At 38.5% G+C, this 20155-nt stretch overlaps 1 protein-coding gene across 6 annotated transcripts in view; it reads left to right on the forward strand.

Annotated features, from left to right (window-relative positions):
* Window positions 1–20155, forward strand: part of wdpcp (WD repeat containing planar cell polarity effector) — a 95668-nt gene that overhangs the window by 45721 nt on the left and 29792 nt on the right. For 4 of the 6 annotated variants that reach the window (XM_079443215.1, XM_079443213.1, XM_079443216.1 and 1 more), the window contains 6 exons: window positions 10244–10326; window positions 11347–11391; window positions 14763–14813; window positions 17030–17100; window positions 17468–17527; window positions 18656–18770. In XM_079443215.1, coding sequence (XP_079299341.1) covers window positions 10266–10326; window positions 11347–11391; window positions 14763–14813; window positions 17030–17100; window positions 17468–17527; window positions 18656–18770 — 403 coding nt within the window. In that variant the 5' untranslated portion in view covers window positions 10244–10265. Of the gene's footprint in view, window positions 1–5885; window positions 5980–10243; window positions 10327–11346; window positions 11392–14762; window positions 14814–17029; window positions 17101–17467; window positions 17528–18655; window positions 18771–20155 lie in introns of all 6 variants that reach the window. The other 2 variants (XM_079443211.1, XM_079443212.1) reach the window with 1 other exon arrangement.

Below are 20155 nucleotides of genomic sequence, written 5' to 3' on the forward strand. Positions count from 1 at the left end.
AATAATATTTTTATACACTCTAAAAAGAAATCTGTAAAAATAGGGCACAATATACTGTATAATTTGAAGGAATTTTTCCATATTCATTTTTTACAAGTGTTTTACCAGTATTTTGAATTTCACACTTCATTGCATTTTGTTTTAGAGTTAACAGAAATGTCTGTAAAATTTATGGATAATGTTGTGTGTATTGAGCTGCCAGTACTTTTTCTGTTATTTTACAGATTTATTTTTTACAGTGTAGTTTTTTAGCTTCATAAAAATATTTATGGCAATGTGATTTTGTGCTCTGTGTGGTCTGATGTAGAAATAACTCTGAAAGGTCTAAACGAGGTCGATCACTCTGGATGTCACCCTGAAGAAAAGAAGAAAGTGAGGGGAAAAAGAGCGAGAGGAAGGGCAGTTTGTGTGCTGTGTAGCGGCCAGCATGTCAACGTCTGCCTTTCTGGACTGACAGGTTGTTATTTTTTTGTGACAGCATCCTGCAGACTATCCGTAATGAGCTGCTGTGAAGTCCGCAACATTCTCCTGACCTTTCGGCGGCTCGCATCATTCCCAGGTCTTCTCCTTCCACGCATCCTTGTCAAAGGGCCATAACGCTGGGGGATGAACGCTGGCAGGGACATTAAAGAAAGTAAATCCAACAACAAAAACAAAGACACGGACACACTGACACCTGTCTCACTCGCACCTGTCTCACCAACAACCACACTGGACACTGATAGACCGACTCCTAGAACTGCTCTCCCGTTGTTTAGAGTCTCCTTGCTGTTTTGGCCTTTGTTGATGTTGACGTTTACTCACCTTTGGTCTCCAGAATTTATTTCGCAAACAAACTCTAGCCTGTGTTTGAAAGTCACAGAAAAAAAGCCCTCACAGTATTCAGACAAAAAGATCCCTGCCATTTCTTTAAATGACAAAAAATTCCTTGGCTCTGATAAGTGTTACCCAGCCTTGCGCCCCCACTGTTTGGGTTTCTGCTCCAAGTGTCTGGGTAAACACCTGCTTAAAAGGCATCGCTCCTTTTCCTCTCCTCTGTTCTTTTCGTGGCCCTCTTTCTCCTGATCATTTTGCTCTAATGACGTTTACAGATGTACTTAGACCTCCTTGTGAGTGTTTTAGTCTCAGGTTATTACCACCCATGTTTACGGCTATGCTAACAAGAATCGCATTACGCCTGGCCTGTCGGAATAGAAGAATTCAAATCAAAGCTCACGCAAAGCTGTCTTTATCTAAGTGTTAGGAAGAAAGCCGGCCTGGACATTCAATTTTAAACTCTCATAAGTGCAATCATAGAAGGCTGTGGGTATTGAATTGATGCAAACACATCTCCAGACACACACATGCACACACACACATATTATATTATATATATATATAGTATCTCACAGAAGTGAGTACACCCCTCACATTTTTGTAAATATTTTAGTATATGTTTTCATGTGACAACACTGAAGAAATGACACTTTGCTACAATGTAAAGTAGTGAGTGTACAGCTTGTACTCCACACACAGCCATTAATGTCTAAACCGCTGGCCACAAAAGTGAGTACAACCCCTAAGTAAAAATGTCCAAATTGGGCCCAATTAGCCATTTTCTCTCCCCGGTGTCATGTGACTCGTTAGTGTTACAAGATCTTAGGTGTGAATGGGGAGCAGGTGTGTTAAATTTGGTGTTATCGCTCTCACTCTCTCATACTGGTCACTGGAAATTTAACATGGCACCTCATGGCAAAGAACTCTTTGAGGATCTGAAAAAAGGAATTGTTGCTCTACATAAATATGGCGTAGGCTATAAGAAGATTGCCAAGACCCTGAAACTGAGCTGCAGCACGGTGGCCAAGACCATACAGAGGTTTAACAGGACAGGTTCCACTCAGAACAAGCCTCGCCATGGTCAACCAAAGAAGTTGAGTGCACGTGCTCAGCGTTCTATCCAGAGGTTGTGTTTGGGAAATAGACGTATGAGTGCTGCCAGCATTGCTGCAGAGGTTGAAGGGGTGGGGGGTCAGCCTGTCAGTGCTCAGACCATACGCCACACACTGCATCAAATTGGTCTGCATGGCTGTCGTCCCAGAAGGAAGCCTCTTCTAAAGTTGATGAACAAGAAAGCCCCGCAAATAGTTTGCTGAAGACAAGCAGACTAAGGACATGGATTACTGGAACCATGTCCTGTGATAATTGACACACACACAAATAATTTTCTTATGCTCACCAAGACTGCATTTATTTGATTAAATATAGAGTAAAAACAGTAATATTGTAAAATTAATTGGAGCTATTTATAGTATTGAGACCTCTTAGGAATGTGAAAGAGGAAAGGAGAGAGAAAAAGATAGAAAGTGAGGGAGGAATGAAGTGGAAGAATGACCATGCAGCACTGAGTAGATAAGATGACTGGTGGCGATGGCATTGTGTGTATGCATGTGTGTGTGTGTGTGTGTGTGTGCTGCTCGGTCAGCTCTACAAGAGCATGGCACAGAATCAGAAACCTTCTATCCAAATCTGCTGACATGTGCTTTCTCTCTCTTTCTTTCTCTCCCTCCCTCTTTACAGTTCTCCTCTTTTTAACCCACCTCTTCTTGAAGAGAGGCTAGTAAATCCTTGGCTAGTCTCATTTAATGCTGCTAACTCTTGTTTGAGATTGAGAGAGCTGGCAACTCCTGTACGTGTTTGTGCTGATCTTCTCTGTCTCAAACCTTTTTTTCCCCCTCTGTCTGAACTTTTCAACTTTTGAACTCTCAATGGCCCCGCTCTCAGTCTCTCTGACATCAATTGGAGTAGATTCTTCCTTTTCATCCCGTCAGGATCTCCTCGTTTTTCACACTTGTTCATTCCTTTCTCCTCTCGTTTGAAAGACAGACAGACCTGCCCCCTGGCCACGTCACTCACGCTGCCCAACTTCATTTACGGCCCTGATTGACACCTCTTACACACGCGCTCGCACACACAGACATACTGTAGATGTCTTCTCACATGAATAGTATTAGCTTTACCTCGTTTTGAGCTGCTTGTCTGTCAGTCGCTATTATTTGCCTGCTGAATGTGAATAGAGGCCTCTCTGAGACACTCAGGCTGTGTGTGTGTGTGTGTGTGTGTGTGTGTGTGTGTCATGGCGCCACTCTGTCCTTGTGTCTCTTCAATGGCACCTTCATGTTACGTAGCGTAGCCACATATTGTCTGTCACACTTGACTTGTCTCTCCTGTTATGAGGACCTCAGAAAGTGGAGAAAAGAAACAGATGAGTGGACTGATATGATATACAGTATAAATTGTATGAAGCTATGGTATTTCAACCGCTGAAAGCAGACAGATGGGAATATATAGACTAATTCAGTTCTTTTCTTTGCTTGCATATGGTGTTTCTGGTGTGTTACCTTTTGAGCTGAGGTCTTTTTAATGGAAATGTCTAACATATCCCTTCAACATTGATTATAACAAGAATTTATTCTTGAGCAGCAAATCAGCATATTAGAGTGATTTCTGAAGGATCTTGTAACACTGAAGACTGGAGTAATTAGATTTTGCCATTACACAAATGATGGGTGCATAAAAATGTACTGCATTTAACAGAACTGAACTGACAGAACTGACCCAGCTCATACTAATTTAACATGGTCAAGCTGTTGTTTTGAACATGAAGCAGGTGTTTTTATGTTGGTTTTTTTGTGGTCTGAATTGGTTTACCAGTCTTAAACATCTTGGCCAAAACTATCTGTCCAACAGTACTTGGTCCCACCTGTTCATAGTGAAACTGATTGGCCATCTAGAACAGCTTGCAACCATATATGACCAACAAGAAACCATGTGAAACAAAAGCTTGTTTAGCAAGATTCTGCAGTTTAGTGTTCCAGTCAGACTGCCTTTTGAATGTTATGATGGACTTTACTCCCACCCTTTTTCTCTCTCTCTCTCTCTCCTTCTCTGTTTATTGGGATACTTATCACTCTTATGGAGATCACTTCCCCTCTCTCTCTCTCTCTCTCTCTCCACATCATCTTCATTCCCCTGTCTTATCACTCTCCCTACAGCACTCCTGGGCATCCTCCAGTATCCCATCATGCCCTTCTGTAATCTGTGACACCATTTTGTCAGCACATCTACTTGTATGTTTGACTTCCCCATTTCCCCTTTCGTTTCTCTCTCCCAAAGTGTTTTCCATTGTTTTGTGTCTCTTTAATGTTAATGCTGATGGCCGTGGCCAGGCTGTGCCCTAGAGGACTCTGATAAGAGCTGCTGCCTTTTCTGTTTTCTTTTGGTTGTACTGTTTTATATTTTCACTTCAGTAACTTCAGCTTGAGATACAGAGGAGAGAGAAAAAGGAAAAACAGAGTTAGTAATGCTGAAACGGAGTCAACACACAAAAAAGTATATAGTTATATTATGGTTATATACATATATTATACATTATTTAAATATATTATCGGTATTTTGCTCAACACAAGCCTGCTGTCTATGCGTGTGGTGTGTGAAACCTAATAACGTACTAAAATCACAGCAAGTGTCAGGAAAAGGTTATGATTTTCTAAAAGGGGAAGAGTGAGAGGTGAAGGGTTAAGGTGAAATTAAAATGCCTTTTTGAGGGGTGTTTGGGGGGCTGCAGTTTATCACCTGTGGCAGTTTCCGTTGTCTGTAATTTCAGCTGTCAATCCAGGTTAGATGGGACACTTTTACTTGTGTCTGTGACTGAAGAGAGTTCTGAAATGAGAGAGAGAGAGGGAAAGTCAAGAGAGGACATGTCTGCTTTTCCCTCACTCATCTCCTGAAATCAGCAGGTGCATCTCTCTCCACTCTCCGTCATGACCCTGGATAGGGCTACGGGGTCACCAGGGGTCAATCACTTGCTGATGATTTTCGTTCCGTCTTTCCGCTTCAGTCAGCTAAACTCTGTGGTGGTTATCTGTGCTCTGCACGTGAATTCACTGGCGTGACCTTTTTAATTTCTTCTGACATTTTTTATTATTCAATTTGCCCTGTGTTCTCGTACGTCGCTAAGGTCCTGTTGCTTTGAAAAAAAGTCAAATGAAATAGAATAAAAAAATGTAGTGTTGCTTGATTGCATTAAATAAATGGAAGGCTGGCGGTGTGGATGATAATTGACTATGAAGGGCAGAACTAAAGGTACAGTTAAAGCGAGAGTGCCATAAATGAGGAATGATAAATTTAATCTGGGCCTGATTAAATAAGCGAAAAGAGGAACAACGTCTCTTTGGGGTCGACCACTGGGCAAACAGAAAGATTGGCTGATGGACTCATCCATTTGCTCAGGTTGAATATTAATGTGAATACGTGTTTTTGAGAGAGGGAGAGAGCACCGATAAGACTTTGATAAAGATTCGTTTTCCCAGGGATTTAATTATGTTGCCTTTTAAATCTGAGCAGGACCGGAGGGCCAGATGCTACCTGTCCTTGTTGTAAAACAAACTGTTTGACATTAATGTTCACCTGCTTTGACAAATCTAATGTGTAATTTAGAGACTTACGGCAAACATACAAGTGCAGCATGCTTTTCATAGGTTTCCTTTACACCTGGAATTAACATGCATTTTCAGTGATTGTATCGCCCTTGACCATGTTAAAACCCAAGTGAATATATACCAAAGACACATTGGGACTGGTTTCAGGCGAATGAAACCTCATTTGGATTTGTTCAATGATGGAGTTTAACCCAAAGTTTGTAAATGCTATCCAATCACACCGTGAACTGTTCCTTTAATGTCAATGTCTTTACTGTCACTTTCATGTATAGCACAAGTAGTAATAGTGCAGATCTTTATAGAAATGACCCTTTAATAACTCATTTTATTGTGATGCACGTTTGGTTGGTTTGGCTGATTGACTGTGGTGAAAGTCTCAACTGCTGTCTTTCTGTTTCCTTTGAACAGATCTCAGGTAGACTGACTGTGTTCCTCTGCTCAGCCCAGTGTTTAGACAGGCAGTTGGAGATGTCCACCTGAGGGGTAGATACGGCTAGATGAGGTAGAGAACATGTTGGCCCCAGGATCAGGATTAGAAGTAGTGTGACAGCTGCTCAGTGTGGTTCCTGTATGTTTTTATGTGTAGGAACAGCTCCAGACTTGAATCTCTCTTGTCACAGATGCATGGCACAACGTCATTAACAAAATTGATTAAAATGCATTATTATCATTATTTTAAATAATAAAACAGAGCATCCTTGTTGAAGTTTTCAAATAACCAAGCTGAGAATTGTCAGCAGTTTTATCCAAACGTAATTCAAATACTTCCATTAATTCTCCACTAACTTATTTTTGTTTGTTTGTTTGTGAATTATATTATGATGTCTATCTTTACAGGCCTTTAATGAGCACACTTTTGGACAAGCTAGATTTTAGGTCTAAGTTCAAACACTGGAGGAGACATGTACGCAGTTTTTCTGGAGGTCTTGTGAGGCTGCCCAAAGAAAAGAAAATAGACTATTTATTTTTGTTTTTTTGGATTATTTATAAATGGGTTGCCTCTGCCTCACATTCACACCATAGACACAGAAGAGGCCTGTCACAGGCAGATGATACACTTGTCAGATTTCTCAAAGGAATACTCAAGTGTTTTTCACACATTAAAAAAAAAAAAAAAAAAATTCTCTCTTTCTACTAAGCTGGCCAGCCTCAATGAGATATCCTGTGTGAAAAAAAAGAGACAGAATTGCAAATGCAGATTTAATCTCATGCGCTGCACAAAAACTGTCCCTTTCACATTAGCTATGTTTCCATAACCCTGTTTTTATGCATCAGAAACAAGTGATGGAAACTTGAGGTGGTTTTTTACTTTAAAACTTTATTAAAAAGTTAATGTGGATAATGGAAGATGGAAACACATTTACCGAATAAATTCTGCCATGCGCATCAAAAAAAGTCACATGACTTTGCATAACTTGACTAACCAATGGACCGATCTTGTTGCTCAGTATCTCAAATGTGGTTATGGCCATTCTGAGATAACTGAACAAAGTCTGTCGTCAAAGTATTTCTGGATAATTGCCTCCTGGAAGTTTGGAACTGTCTTACACAACAGCATTTCCAAACAGCAGGCATCCAGCTCCGAAAGCATTGACCGCATGCATTGTGTTTCGTCTGCTCGTTCTGATGTGCAAGTCATTTATTATTATTATATATACTCAATGGCTTCACTCAATGGCTTCTTATATTTAGTGCCAGTTTATCAGGAAGTGACGATTTTGTTCTCTTTGACTGGTTGGATGGAAATGGTGCTTATTTGCAAATGTTTTATGCGATATTCCAGTTTTGTGCATAACTATATTCGCAACTTTGGCTTGAAACATAGCTATTCTCTGCATACACACCTGAAACAAAGCAGAGAAACAATTACTAGGAACTCTCAGGCAGCCAATTAAACAATCAATCACAATTTCTCGAAAAGCCATTTCAAAAACACTCAACGGTGAAAAACTCAAAGCTGTGCTTCAGTGTGTGGGGGAGAGGGGTTGTGTTTGTCTCACTGGCTGACCTATCTTTTGTTCTTCCCCAGATCAGTAAATACTGCTTCTTAATTTGCTCGCGCACAGCACAAAAAAAGCCCATTAACGCATGCAAATGTGCGGCCACTTCAGCAGCTTGCCATGGCCGGCTGGCGCTACTGTGTTCACTATACTGTGGCATCTGCAGCATGGCATTCTGGGACGTGCCCGCTGACTCTGTGAACGAGCGCGCAGGGAACGCTGTGTCTCCAGTGAGTGCCAGGAAGGGAGTGTGCGCTGTGTTTTGATAAGCAGTTTGGCTAATTTGCCATTCAGGTCATTCTCATGTCTTAATTTGGGTGGAACAATGAGACCAATTGTCTCTTTTTGTTTCACTCCAAGTGCATCTCCGGCCTGTGTTGTGAAGCGCAGCCTTGCGCCACCCTGATGTCAAAAATAAAGTTACAATTCTTTCTCATTTTCTTGCTTATCGTGGCCGTTTTGAGACAGGGTCATCAAAAATGAGCCTTCCACCTGACTGTCCATCTCAAAGTGTGAATTGAAGCTTCTTCCCTCTGTGGAGAAATTGGGTTTCTGTCGGGAGAGAGAGAAAGAGCTGACTCGCTCTAAAAGCTAGCGAGAAGATGAAAGAATCCTCTTATGTCAGTAAACTTGTTAAGAGGCTGTGCTGGGGACAGCGTTTTCCCAACACTTTTTTTTTTTTTTTTTTTTTGGTTTAGCGTTATTTTATGTTTGTGGTAAATTTTATTTATTTATTTAGGAAAGTGGCAGAATTTTTTGCCCCTCTCTCTTTCTCTTTCTCCCCCTCTGTTAGCCCAGGCCTCGAGATAAGACTTGGCATGCTCAGCGCTAAACCTGTGACACAGACAGAAAGCAGAGATGCTGCTCTTCCTTCAATATGACATTAGATTGAATTTTTTCTGCAACCTTTAGCCATCCAAACAGGTCACATGGATGGATAGATGTCTGGACCAAGGATATTTGAAAGTTGTTCAGTCTCAGTCAAACTCCATGTTTCTGCTGAAGCTGTGCCATAAGCCATGTACTACGGTGCACGTATGGTTGTTGCAGGTTTGTGTCCGGCCTGCGACATGCCCCAATCTCATTGTGATTCTCTATTACTGACTACTGAAAGTGTTTACTTTTTGATATATTGAGAATGAATTGCATTAACATTTGTGATATTTCATGCCACTTTGTCATATACTGTTTGTCCTGTATCTAGCTAAATTATTGCCTTTAATTCAGTGCTTGGGTAGTTGACGTATCAATGTGTCCTATGGTGTGATGGAAAAATGTAAAAAAAAAAAAAAAAAACTCTAACACTGAAGATAATCCTTTCTCATGCTATTTGTAACTCTAAGAATGAAAATACATTTTTCTCATGTTATTTGTATGTCAAGTTTTTGTTTTATTTGTCAACTACCCACTTACAGTTAACTTTTAGGATTTAAACACTGCTGTAGAAGCCCAATCCTCACGTCTCAGCATTTTTAATCAACTGAAAAAGTTCAGTATTGGCTTAAAAGCTATTTTAGACTTTCTTTAATTTTTTATATTTGGATTGAGTTTGAATGTACCAATGTTAACATTTTTTATTATATTAATTTCACTGGTGAATGGCCTATAGTAACGGCATATTTCACCTTCAGTTGCTGGTCCCCATTGACTTCCATAGTATTCAAATAATTTAACAAAACACTATGGAAGTCAATGGGGAATAACTGAAGGTGAAATATGCCTATCCCTTTAAATTTCTATAAATCTTTGTCTAAATAAATTCCAAATATAAATGCTAAATTAATTTAGGCATCACAGCATTTACATTCTACAATATAAAAAAAGATCATTATGAGATTTGCCAAAGATTACATGTAACAGTGTTATTATATTTTTTTTAAAGATTAACTTTAAGTGAGCAAAGGTAATATAAATGTAAAACAATAGAGGAAATGAGAGTGCACAATTAAATAATCAATATCAACCAATGCAATTCATAAAAAAAAAAATCTCAAAACATCAGCTGATAACCAATGTGGTATCAATATATTGTGCATCCTTAGATAAAATTGCCAAATGAATAAATGTTATTCTAATTTAGTATTTAAAGTGAATAGTATGCAACACAAGTGACACAGCCAATATTTTTTTTTTTTGTTTTTTAGACAAGTCATGTCATTTCATATCATCTGTAGCTGACTGGAATGAATATATAGTATTTTCAATGCCATCTGTCTGAGAAAGAAAGAGTGTGTTGTAGCCCACTAGTCCAGGGAGTTGTCACAGTGTGTGTGTGTGTGTGTGTGTGTGGAGGAGACAGAGGTGTGTTCACCTTGTTGAGATGTGCAGAGGTGTTCCACACTGTGCTGACACCTGGCATAGAGCTCTGGCTCAAACCCAGACACACAGCAGGAGCGAGTGTGTGTGTTTGAAGAAAACAGAGAGTGTGTGAGTGGTGTCACAGTCTGGTGTGTGTGCCAGCATGTTGTGTCAGTAAGCACCCTTGAGATGCATATGTTTATCTGTGTAGAGGATTCATCCTTTTTCATTTCTTTTAAGTTGATGTGTTTTTTGCATGTGTATGAACTCAAATCGCTCCTCTTTTTTTAGTGTGGACCAAAGGTGTCAAAAACTAGTTACAGTCTGAAAACAATCCTCCCTATCTCTGCAGCTCTCTTGAGGTCTCTGTGGTGATATGAAAGACAGTGCAGGGCTCTTGTTGCATATCTCCGCCATTGTTCTGTCTGCCCTTCCTCTTTCTCACTGGCTCTCTCTCTGTTTGGACAGACTCCTGTTTGAGTTTGATCAGATGTCGTTCTGCCTGGCGGAGCTGCACTTGTGGTCCTTCAGGAACAGCCTGCAAGTCCCAGGTAATTAAAGCACACCAAAAGTCTCTCTTTCGCACATTTGGTTGCCTCTTGTATGTGTATTCCTGCTATCTTCCCTCTGTCGTCTTTTTTTCTTCTCATTAAATACACCCGTACGCCTCTGTCTGACTTTGTCTTGTGTAATAACGAAAATTAGTTCTTTCAGAGCTGGTTAAACTGCTGTGTCACACACTTATGGTGGTTATTATTACACCAGAGCGGTTAGTTATTTTACTAGAGACATTCTGTGGCCTATAATTAAATTTATGGCACCCTTAATTATAGCTTTTAAGAGTCAGTTTGTGATAAATACCTCATAACAGACAACATTTCAATTTGTCGTGCCATTCTTTTTGTTCTTTAATTGTTCTTTATAGCTAAAATCCTCACATCCTCTGCTCTTTTTGTAACCTTTTTTTGCATGTTTGTTCCTTCTTCGCCCTTTGATTTTTCTTCTTGGCTGTTCTGATGCACTGTAAGTGTGTGCAAGAGCAATTTGTATTTTCTTTTTCTCACAGACGAGGCCAGTTATCAGTTATTTGGATAATCCTTTGATAACATGTTGTCGTGGATTATATGCATGCATGTTTGTGTACATGCATTTTATTGTGTTCTGCAATCTGTGTGCAAGTATTTGTATGTGATTGCAGCTCTATCGCTTGTAGCCAGCCTCCTGACCCTTATATTGAGTGACAGAGAGAGAGAGGGAATGAAATGAATGGAAACTTTAACAATGATGCATCAACATAGATGGATGGGTGGATGGGAATGGTGTAGTCCATGTTTATTTGTTATACCATGTCAGAGGTACACAGTCCATGAAGAGTCCAACTGTAAATCTAATGCAAAGTCAAACATTCCAGGTGCTCACAGCTCTCTAAGAAATCCAGTTTTCTTTGACATTGCTAGTGCAAAACTCCTCACTATATTTTGTATTAGACTAGGTGTATTTGCTAACAAACTCAGTGTTTTATTTTGTATTTAGATGAAACTCTTTCCTCCTTTTTATATCCCTTTTCACAGATACAGATATTGGCACATACCAGCTCTATGAAAAAGGAGAACCAGGTATGCATCACCTTGTGTCTTTATTAAATATATCATTAAATCATTCACATTTCTTATTTCTAAAGTTTGATCATAACTTTTTTTTTTTTTTTAATGCATCAGATAAAATTTTCATTATAGACCTTAGTCAGGAAAGAACAAAAAATAACAACGTGTACTTCCATCTTCCGATCTGAACCACAGTATTTCTGCATAAATTTCTCATGAATCCTAATTGAAATTCTCTAAATGACACTTAAGTGTAGGGGTGGGCGATCTGATGATTTTATATCGTGATTGATCTTAAAGACATTTGACAATCTACTTTTCAAGTGAATCGTAGAGATCGTGATCTTTTACGTCTTTGTAAAAAATGCTAAAACTATAGCAATAACTGCCTACTAGATAACTATGACTAACCAATTTATATCACGCGTCTCTATAATGTGTCTTTCATGCGTGGTGACGTATTTGAAAACAATGTATACTTGGGGGTTCATAGACGCTCAAATATGCACAAAAAAATGTCAAAATGTCTGTCTTGGCAAGTATTTACGTAAAGACAGTAACTTATGTTTTAAGTGAACATTTACAGCTGGGAAGGAAATCGGATGTGTGTCAGTATATTAGATCCATGCATTCAGTCTTAAAGAGACAGCAGCCTAATAATACTACTGCTGTCTGTGTCATTAATGTTAATCAAACAAGAAAGGCTGAAAAAATAACTCACTGCTCTTTACTGAATCACTTTATAAATTTAATAAGGATCAATGTATATTTAGTTAGTTAAACTCAGCCTTTAAAGACCCTTTTGACAACAGATTGTTTCATGCATTACTGTTATTTTAATTTTTTTTAATTGTGCGAGTCATAGGCTTGTTCCTAGATATTCCTGGATATCTCAAAATTGGGAAGATGTGGATCATGATTGTGTGTTATAACTAAGATAATGATATTTTGGGAAGATCAGCCACCCCTACTTCAGTGTAATTTACTCATTTACTCAGCAGCAGACACACAATGAATCTTCGCTCACAAAACTCAACAGAATTGTAACACCCATCATTCACAAGGTTCTACAAATCTCCCTGCCCCCTTTTAATCCCCTTTTAGTTTTTTTTTATTGATTATTTGATTTAATTATACTTTCAGCTACCAAAAATCATGCAATACTATCAGCTATACTTCAATATTTTAACTTTTAAGATTTGGCCCTAAAATAAGCTTAGCAAAAGCCTGCAGTCACGTGTCTGCCTTTTCATCACTGTTACAGTTGTTCTCTAAATGCTTCTGGGCAAATGAAGTGCCACCAGGTTTCTTGATGAAGTTTTTTTTAACATGTCGCAGATTAAATATTTAATAATCCAGACCCCTCATGAGAGGACACAGCCGGCTCTAAAACATGAAAAGCTTATTGATTTAAACAATAACAAAATTATGTTATTCATTTTTGATACTTCAGACATGAAACTTAAAAGGTTTTGTTTGTTCTGTCGTTTTATCTATGAAAAACTCTTATTATCTGAGAAAACACAAATTCTTTGATGTTATAAAGACCTTCAGATGGTTAAAGTCTCATTGATTTGAAGAATCAAGAATTGAGAGGAACGTAATAATGCAGTGTTAGTTTATTTCTCATACCTACTGTTTATTAATAACAGAGATCAAAGTCTTAATGTTAAAACTGTAAAACAGCATACAAAAAATCATTAATAAAAATCTTTTTTTTGGGTGTGTTCATGATTGTAATGAAATCATTACATTATAACAATTGATTTATGATTTATGACTCACCTGATTTATGACTAAGCTGTAGTGCGTAGTTTATACATTATAGAGCCGCACTATAAAATTTAATATTTCCAGAAATTGAGTTTGTTTGATTGCGGTTCCTGCGGTTTCTCACGACCTCCAGCAGAGGGCGAAGGAGACCCATGCTTCTATGAGGAAGGGGGCTCTTTCCACCCCTCTATCCCGTAGCAGATGTGTGTGTCTGGGGCAGGCAGAGGCAGAATGGCCCTTATCTGATTAGCAGCAGTAATCCTGGAGCTGTCCAGCAGGTCCAGGCCTCCAGCAGAGAGAGGCAGGGCTCCTATAGAGCAAGGCAGGGAAGGGGGCTGTCTGGCTGGGCCGCTGAGGGCTGGAGATCTGGGACTCTGGGGTGAGATGGGGCTTAAGGTATGGTACTATAGCACAGTGGAGAGAGCGCGTGCTGACAAAGCAGGAGTTTGGTCTTGCCCTCAGTCATTTCCTTCTGTCGGCATACCTGTCCCTCTCACTGTATGAGTCACTGTTTTTCTCTTTCTGACAAACACACATTGGGGCGAGATGACAACTGAGTGACCATATGCTGTGAAAGACACTTAAGGGTGTGTTTACACACACATGGCTGTTGCTTAAACTATGGGCACTTTTACATGCCAGGGATTGATTTTTTTAAATTTTTTCTTGATACAAAATTGTTTTATCTGAAATGTCTTACCATTCCTTCATTTGTTTTGCAACTTTTTGTTTTGTTTTTATTTACAGATTTTATAGTTTTATCCTAACCCAGAGACAGACTTTCAATCTTAACAAAAATTCATAGTAAAAATATACTATTACATGATAAACACTGTAATAATAAAAAACACACACACACAAACCATTTTAATATCATTGTGTGAAAATGCTTTATCCCAAATTTAGTTTTAAACATTTTACAAACCAAAAAATAAATAAATAAAATCATTAGATAACTAATGAAACAATAATGTTTTTTTTAAATGGTTTTAAACATTTTACAACTATCTTGCAATTAAGATGTAATTTTCATTATAACAGATAGTTCTGCCACTAAAGTTTTATTAAAAATGAGTGTACTTGATTGCCAAGTAGACAAAAGTGTCAGTTGAGAGCAATAAGGAGCCATCAAGGAAAATGTCATTTATGTTAAATAACAGAACTTTAATTGTTTAAAAGTTGTTTAAGAACTAAAAGTTTTTCCCAGTAAAAGTGTTATTTTGTCAAATTATGCAAAAGTGTAAAAATGTTGTTTAATTATGTGTAATTTAGTGTCTCGGCTAGCATTAACAGGACAAAGGAGTCTGAATTTTATTACAAAAATGAAATGTAATTTCCATCACAGAAAGCTATAAATGCAATACTTGATTTGAAATGTGATGGAAATGACACTGTGGTGGAAGTGAGTTCATGGGTTTCTGTGCTTCTGTGATGTATTCGTTGGATATTGTTAGTGTGGACAAATTAAGCAGGTTAGCATGTGAAAAGTATGTTTTAATTGAGTTTACTTTCTCCCCAGAGACAAAACATCTACATATGCACATGCAACTCACTTTTGCATCTTTCTAAAGATTAAAAAAATCATTAAATTTTTTTTTTTCTTTTTGCAGCTTCTTCTACAGATCAGCATTACTACAATGAGAAACAGCAGTTTGCAGACAGTAAGTAATCCATCATCAAACAATTAACCTTCGTGTCAATGATCATATTAGCTCATTATTTAAGAACATTGGTTTGCATGTTACTGAAGCAACACTCATCCGATTCCTAATTTAAATTGTGCTTCAGATGCCTTGGAAATGAAGTGCCCCATTAGTGCAAATCTGACAAATATTAAACATCACTCCATTTTCCCTCTACTTCTTTAACCCTCATGAGCCTGACGCAATATTAATGAATAAGAAAGGAATGAAAAAACACTGCATAAGGCTGTAAGTCACGATGATGGAAAATGTGATGGTGATTTATCAAGCTTTTGCACAGGAAATGTATATTTATAGCAATTCTCCAGAATTGTCCTCATTAAGGTTATCAACAGCCGGCCCCGTACAAATAGTGTTTTGTTGATGCCATGGTACAGTGTTGTATTGAATGATAACTGCTGTATATCCATGTACCATGGATCTCTAAAGTACTATGAAGAATACAGTGATGTTACCATGGTATGTCCAAAAAACTGTTTTTGGTAATTTTTTTTAATGTTGATTGTTTTGACCAGACATCTTCTCTGGCTTCACATTTAACCATTGAACAATAACAGCGTTTTTCTTTGCTTTTTAGTTTTTGTATTTGTTTTAAACAAGTACAGCTTCATTCTGCCCCTTTTAATGTAGATTATTATACTTTTTCAGTTGAGTTATGATGTTGTCAGATGTTCATTGCCAGTATGGCCAGTGTCTTCCCACTGTAATGCCCAGTTACCTCCTACCCACTCATCCTGCTGGTGGGGTAACTCCCGTCGCCCTCGAGAGAAACACAAACACCCTTATCAGGAGACACAGACCCGTCCCCCTCTCGCCCCCGTCCTGCTCGTCTCCCACCCTCTCTCATTCATTTGCATTTATTTATTTCTGCATCCTCTTACTCCTAAAAGGCTGGAGATGTTTCTTAATGGTGTAGAAATTATAATAAAAAAACTGATTGGATTTGATTGCGGAATCTTTAAGAAAACAAATAACAGACCTCCTTCATTTCCGTGGGTCCCTGTCCCGGATGAACGTATTAATGCACAAATGCAAACGCATACTCACAGATTGAACTCAGCTGAGAATTCTATTAACGTTTCTTTCTCTTTTTTTTTTTTCCCTTCGCTGGTTTGCTCCAGAGGGAGACAGGGACTGAGATCTAAGCGGAAATTTGGGCGGCTTTGTGAGTGGAACGAGGCATTTTGGAGTGCCGTATTTAATGTGTTTAATATGTTATGGTAACTTTGAGTTCTTCCCTCGGGTGACTGTGCTAACTCAGGGAGCGCTGATTGAATGAGACCGCGGCGTTACATTGAATTTAGCCTCTGATGCGCTATTAGTTAATATTACGCTTTTAAATCCGTTCTGTGTACAACATGAGAGAAATCATGAAAGTAAATATTTTAGCTAATGAAAATAGAGAAATCTTTTAAACATTAAAAGAAAGAGGAAGTTTTATCTACGCTTTGCATTGCAGATTCAGGGAAAATGTTTATTTTGGAGTTTGATGTGCAAGAAATACAGAGTTTGCTTTAAAAAGGACTAAATTTAGCATAAAACGTGAATCCAAATGGGATTTTTTTGAGCTTATTTAATTCAATATTTTACAGTGTATGTAAATATGTACAGAATGTTCAAAATATAAGTTTTAACAATGTTAATAAAATTGGAATTTAAAATAAATGTAATTACATCTTAAAATATAAAAATCCACCATACAATGTTTTTTTACTTACTATATATGAATATTAAATTTACCTTATTTATTATTGTTATTATAAAAAAAAATCTAAAGTAGTTTAGACAGGGTCAAATGAAGATAAAGATTAAAAGACATTTGAAAATGATTAGTTAGGGTTATCCTTCAATTTGAAGCCAAATGGGACAAGAATTGCTTAACTTTTTCACATTCACTTATTTTCCTATTCATTCCTGTTTGTATGTGCCCCATGTGTTTGTATCCAAATCATCATCAGGATTGAATTGAGTGGATTTTATTCTTGAGCTGTCAGCTCAGATTCATTTGTAGAGTGACCTCAGGTGGAGCTGTATTTCAGGGTCAATCCTCTTCGCCCTTAAAAACCCACAAACACAAAAACACATTCTTTTGGCTGTCATTTATTGCTTCTTTCTGGCCGCAGATGACTTTGCATTTCATACCCATGTCCTCTTCTTCTCTTTCTGTCTCTCAGGTCGGGGTTACCCATGGTTCCTTAGTAACCGTCGCCCGGAGAAGTTGCGTGATGCCCTAAAGGAACTAGAGGTATTTGTTTACATTTCCTGCAGTCCGATTAACAAATAGGAGCATTCTCTGTCTCTCCCTCCTTTCATAAGGAAGGAGAAAATCCCCCCGACCTCTCTCGCTCGCTCGCTCTCTCTCAGCACCTGTGTGGGTGCCTCTCTGTCATCGTGGGGGATATTTGAGGGGGATGATTGGGACTGTGAGCTGGCTCTCTCTCTCTGCCTCTGGCTCTCTCACACAAACCTAGCTTTGTTCAGTCCGACTCGGGCTCATTTTTGCTGCCTCTCCATATCTGAAACTGGAAACATCCTTCTAAACCTGACCCTGAAAACGCTCAGACGGCATCCACTCATTCCTACTACACATTCTCTCTCTCTCTTTCTCTCAGGAGCTGCTGCAGTCATGCCCAGTCATGAGTGTCAGATGGAGAAGCAAACAGTGCTGTCAGGTACCTTACCCAGCATGCACCAGTACCCAGCAGGCATCAGGCCTTCTTGGCATGAGTTGGCTCGTGTAGCAGAGGTCAGACAATGAGCATATGCAGGCTGTTTGTGTCAAATACTCTTGGGGAATTTATCTCTGGGATCAAAAAGATTCCCTTCCCAAGCACATCACTGTGAGGATGGATTCTTCAGTCACGTGCGCACACATGTTCGGGCACCTAAAGTGCTTGATTTAGGCCAGGGAGACCAAACCTTGTTAATTTTTTATATATTGTTTTTGGTGGTAAGAGATGGTTTTTCCCGCACAGCAGCAGAGTCTGATTTGAAGACTTTATCGCCTGTTGACATGATATAGAGATGAAATTCCCCCTTATTTCAATCAAAATGTTATCAGCCAGCAATGTTTAAAGGGATATTTCACCTAAAAATAAAACAATTTGCCATCATTTACCTTCATGTCATTCCAAACCTGTTTGATTTAATTTCTTCCGTGAAACACAAAAGAAGATATCTTTCAGCTGTTTTTGTCCATATTATGGAAAGTTACCGGGACCCCAAACTTCTATCCCTAAAAATGAAGACATTGAGGTGATTTAAAAGTAGTGCTGTAGATTGTTTATAATTAGTTGCGAATTTCTAGTTAATCACAGTGTAAAATTGTAATCATAATTATATTTTCAAATTGAATCTCCAAACTGATGTGAAAACAATTTGGGAATATTTGATATTTCAAATATTTTTAAGGCATAATTTTCCCTCTATTTTTTTTTCTGGAGATAAAATGAGTAATTAGAGCCATTACAGTATTATTTGAAATATTACATCAAATATGGTGCTAATGCATCAATTACTGGTTCTTCATTGATTTTTGAAGTTTGTGTCACCATATTTGATATAGTTTTGTGTTGATCAGTGTTTTGATTTGGAGCTTGAAATTTTTGACTTTCATAATGTTGATCCAAACAACTGAAACTTCTTTTGAAATATCTTCTTTTGTGTTCCACAGAAGAAAGTAAGTTTTGGCAGAATATGAACCAATATTCATTTGTCTGTGTGAACAGTTACTTTGAATGTAATTTTCTGTATATTTATAGACTGAAGCATTATGACTGTCTTACTGTGTGTGTGTGTAGCTGCTGTTGAGATCAGGTGTGTTGGTGACCCTTATCCTGGGCGGAGCTCAGGTCGAACGGGTGGCTATTGACAGAACGCTGGTGGGGCGACTACCTGCTGACACCATCAGCGATGGTGAGTAAAAGCACACTTGCACGCTACCCTTCCTCTCTCTTTTCTTTTCTTTCTCTCCTCTTCTTGTCTCTTCTCCTCTCTTTGCAATTTCACTCACTGCTCATTTTCCCAGCATGGGCCTGGGCGGCATGCACACCCACAGGTCACGAACGCCAGTCCCTTCTGTTTCTTCCTCTTCCGTTGCTCCCAAAGGAAGTTCGAAAGGCACGGACACAAGCACACACGCACACACACACACACACACATGTACATGACGAGGTTCCTCCTGAATCTTAGGGGAATTTGGCATACCTCCTTGTCTTATTTCTGGTTTGTGAAATTGGACACTATCCCAAATCTGCTAATTATTTTCTCATATCATGTATTGTTTAGAGCTTATATGGCTAATGCTCTCTGTGCCAGGTCTCTAGATACCTGACAAACCTCTCTCGCTCTGTTTCGCTCTCTCACTCTGTCAGCCCACCCCTTCCCTTTTCCTAGTAGCCCCCCATAGAGTGCCATTCAGGCCCCTAGAGCCCCTAATTACCAGAGTAATTATGTGTGTGTGTGTGAGAGAGAGAGAGAGTGTGTAAGGGTGGGGGTGCCAGGAGGGCTTCTGCATCTGTCACTTATTCAGTTAGTTTCACACACACAGTCAGACCTGTTCTGGCCTTGATGAAGTTACTTTGTGAGTGCTGTAGTACAAAGAGAGAAATCAGAAACTTTGATTAGCCTTTGGTTGCGAAGGACACACATTTCTGACCCACAAATGATCTGTACTGCATCTGTAGCTGTTTCGTTAGTACAGTCACAGGTTAAGATGTTTTAAGGTGTATATGGACAGCCAAACAATGACAAGAGAGGTGTTTGGGAATATTTGTATAGTATAAGAAACTCCTACAGTGGTTTTAAGTAAAAATCTTGGTACTGAGATGCCCAAAACATAATGACCTAAATTTAAGAACCAAAATATCCGCCATCATCGAATATTGTATTATATTTTTCTAGAAATTAATATTACTGCTTGTAAGCGTTTTAGACAGTGCTGTAAACATGTTTTAAAGGAATGGAGTATTAACTAACTAAGCAGATTTATAGGAATTTATCAATTTATTCTGGTTTAACCCGCTGCTCACATGTTCCAAAACCTGTTTACTAGCCCCTGGACACAAATTTGGATTTTTATTTTTTTGGAAGGATTATCGCGGAATCTTTCCCTTAATTTGGCCATGATTACGGAGCACTAATACATTAGTATGTTTTCTGGAATTTTTATAATCTTTTAAAAGCATGTATTCCATGTTTTTCTTTTTCAACGGGAAAATATGTCATTTAAATAATCAGTTTTAATTTGGTAGAGTGCATCGTTTACATTTAGCTTTTCCAAATCACTCTTGAGCCTCTTA

This window comes from Barbus barbus, assembly GCF_936440315.1.
Source record: "Barbus barbus genome assembly, chromosome: 20".
NCBI classification, from domain to species: Eukaryota; Metazoa; Chordata; class Actinopteri; order Cypriniformes; family Cyprinidae; genus Barbus; species Barbus barbus.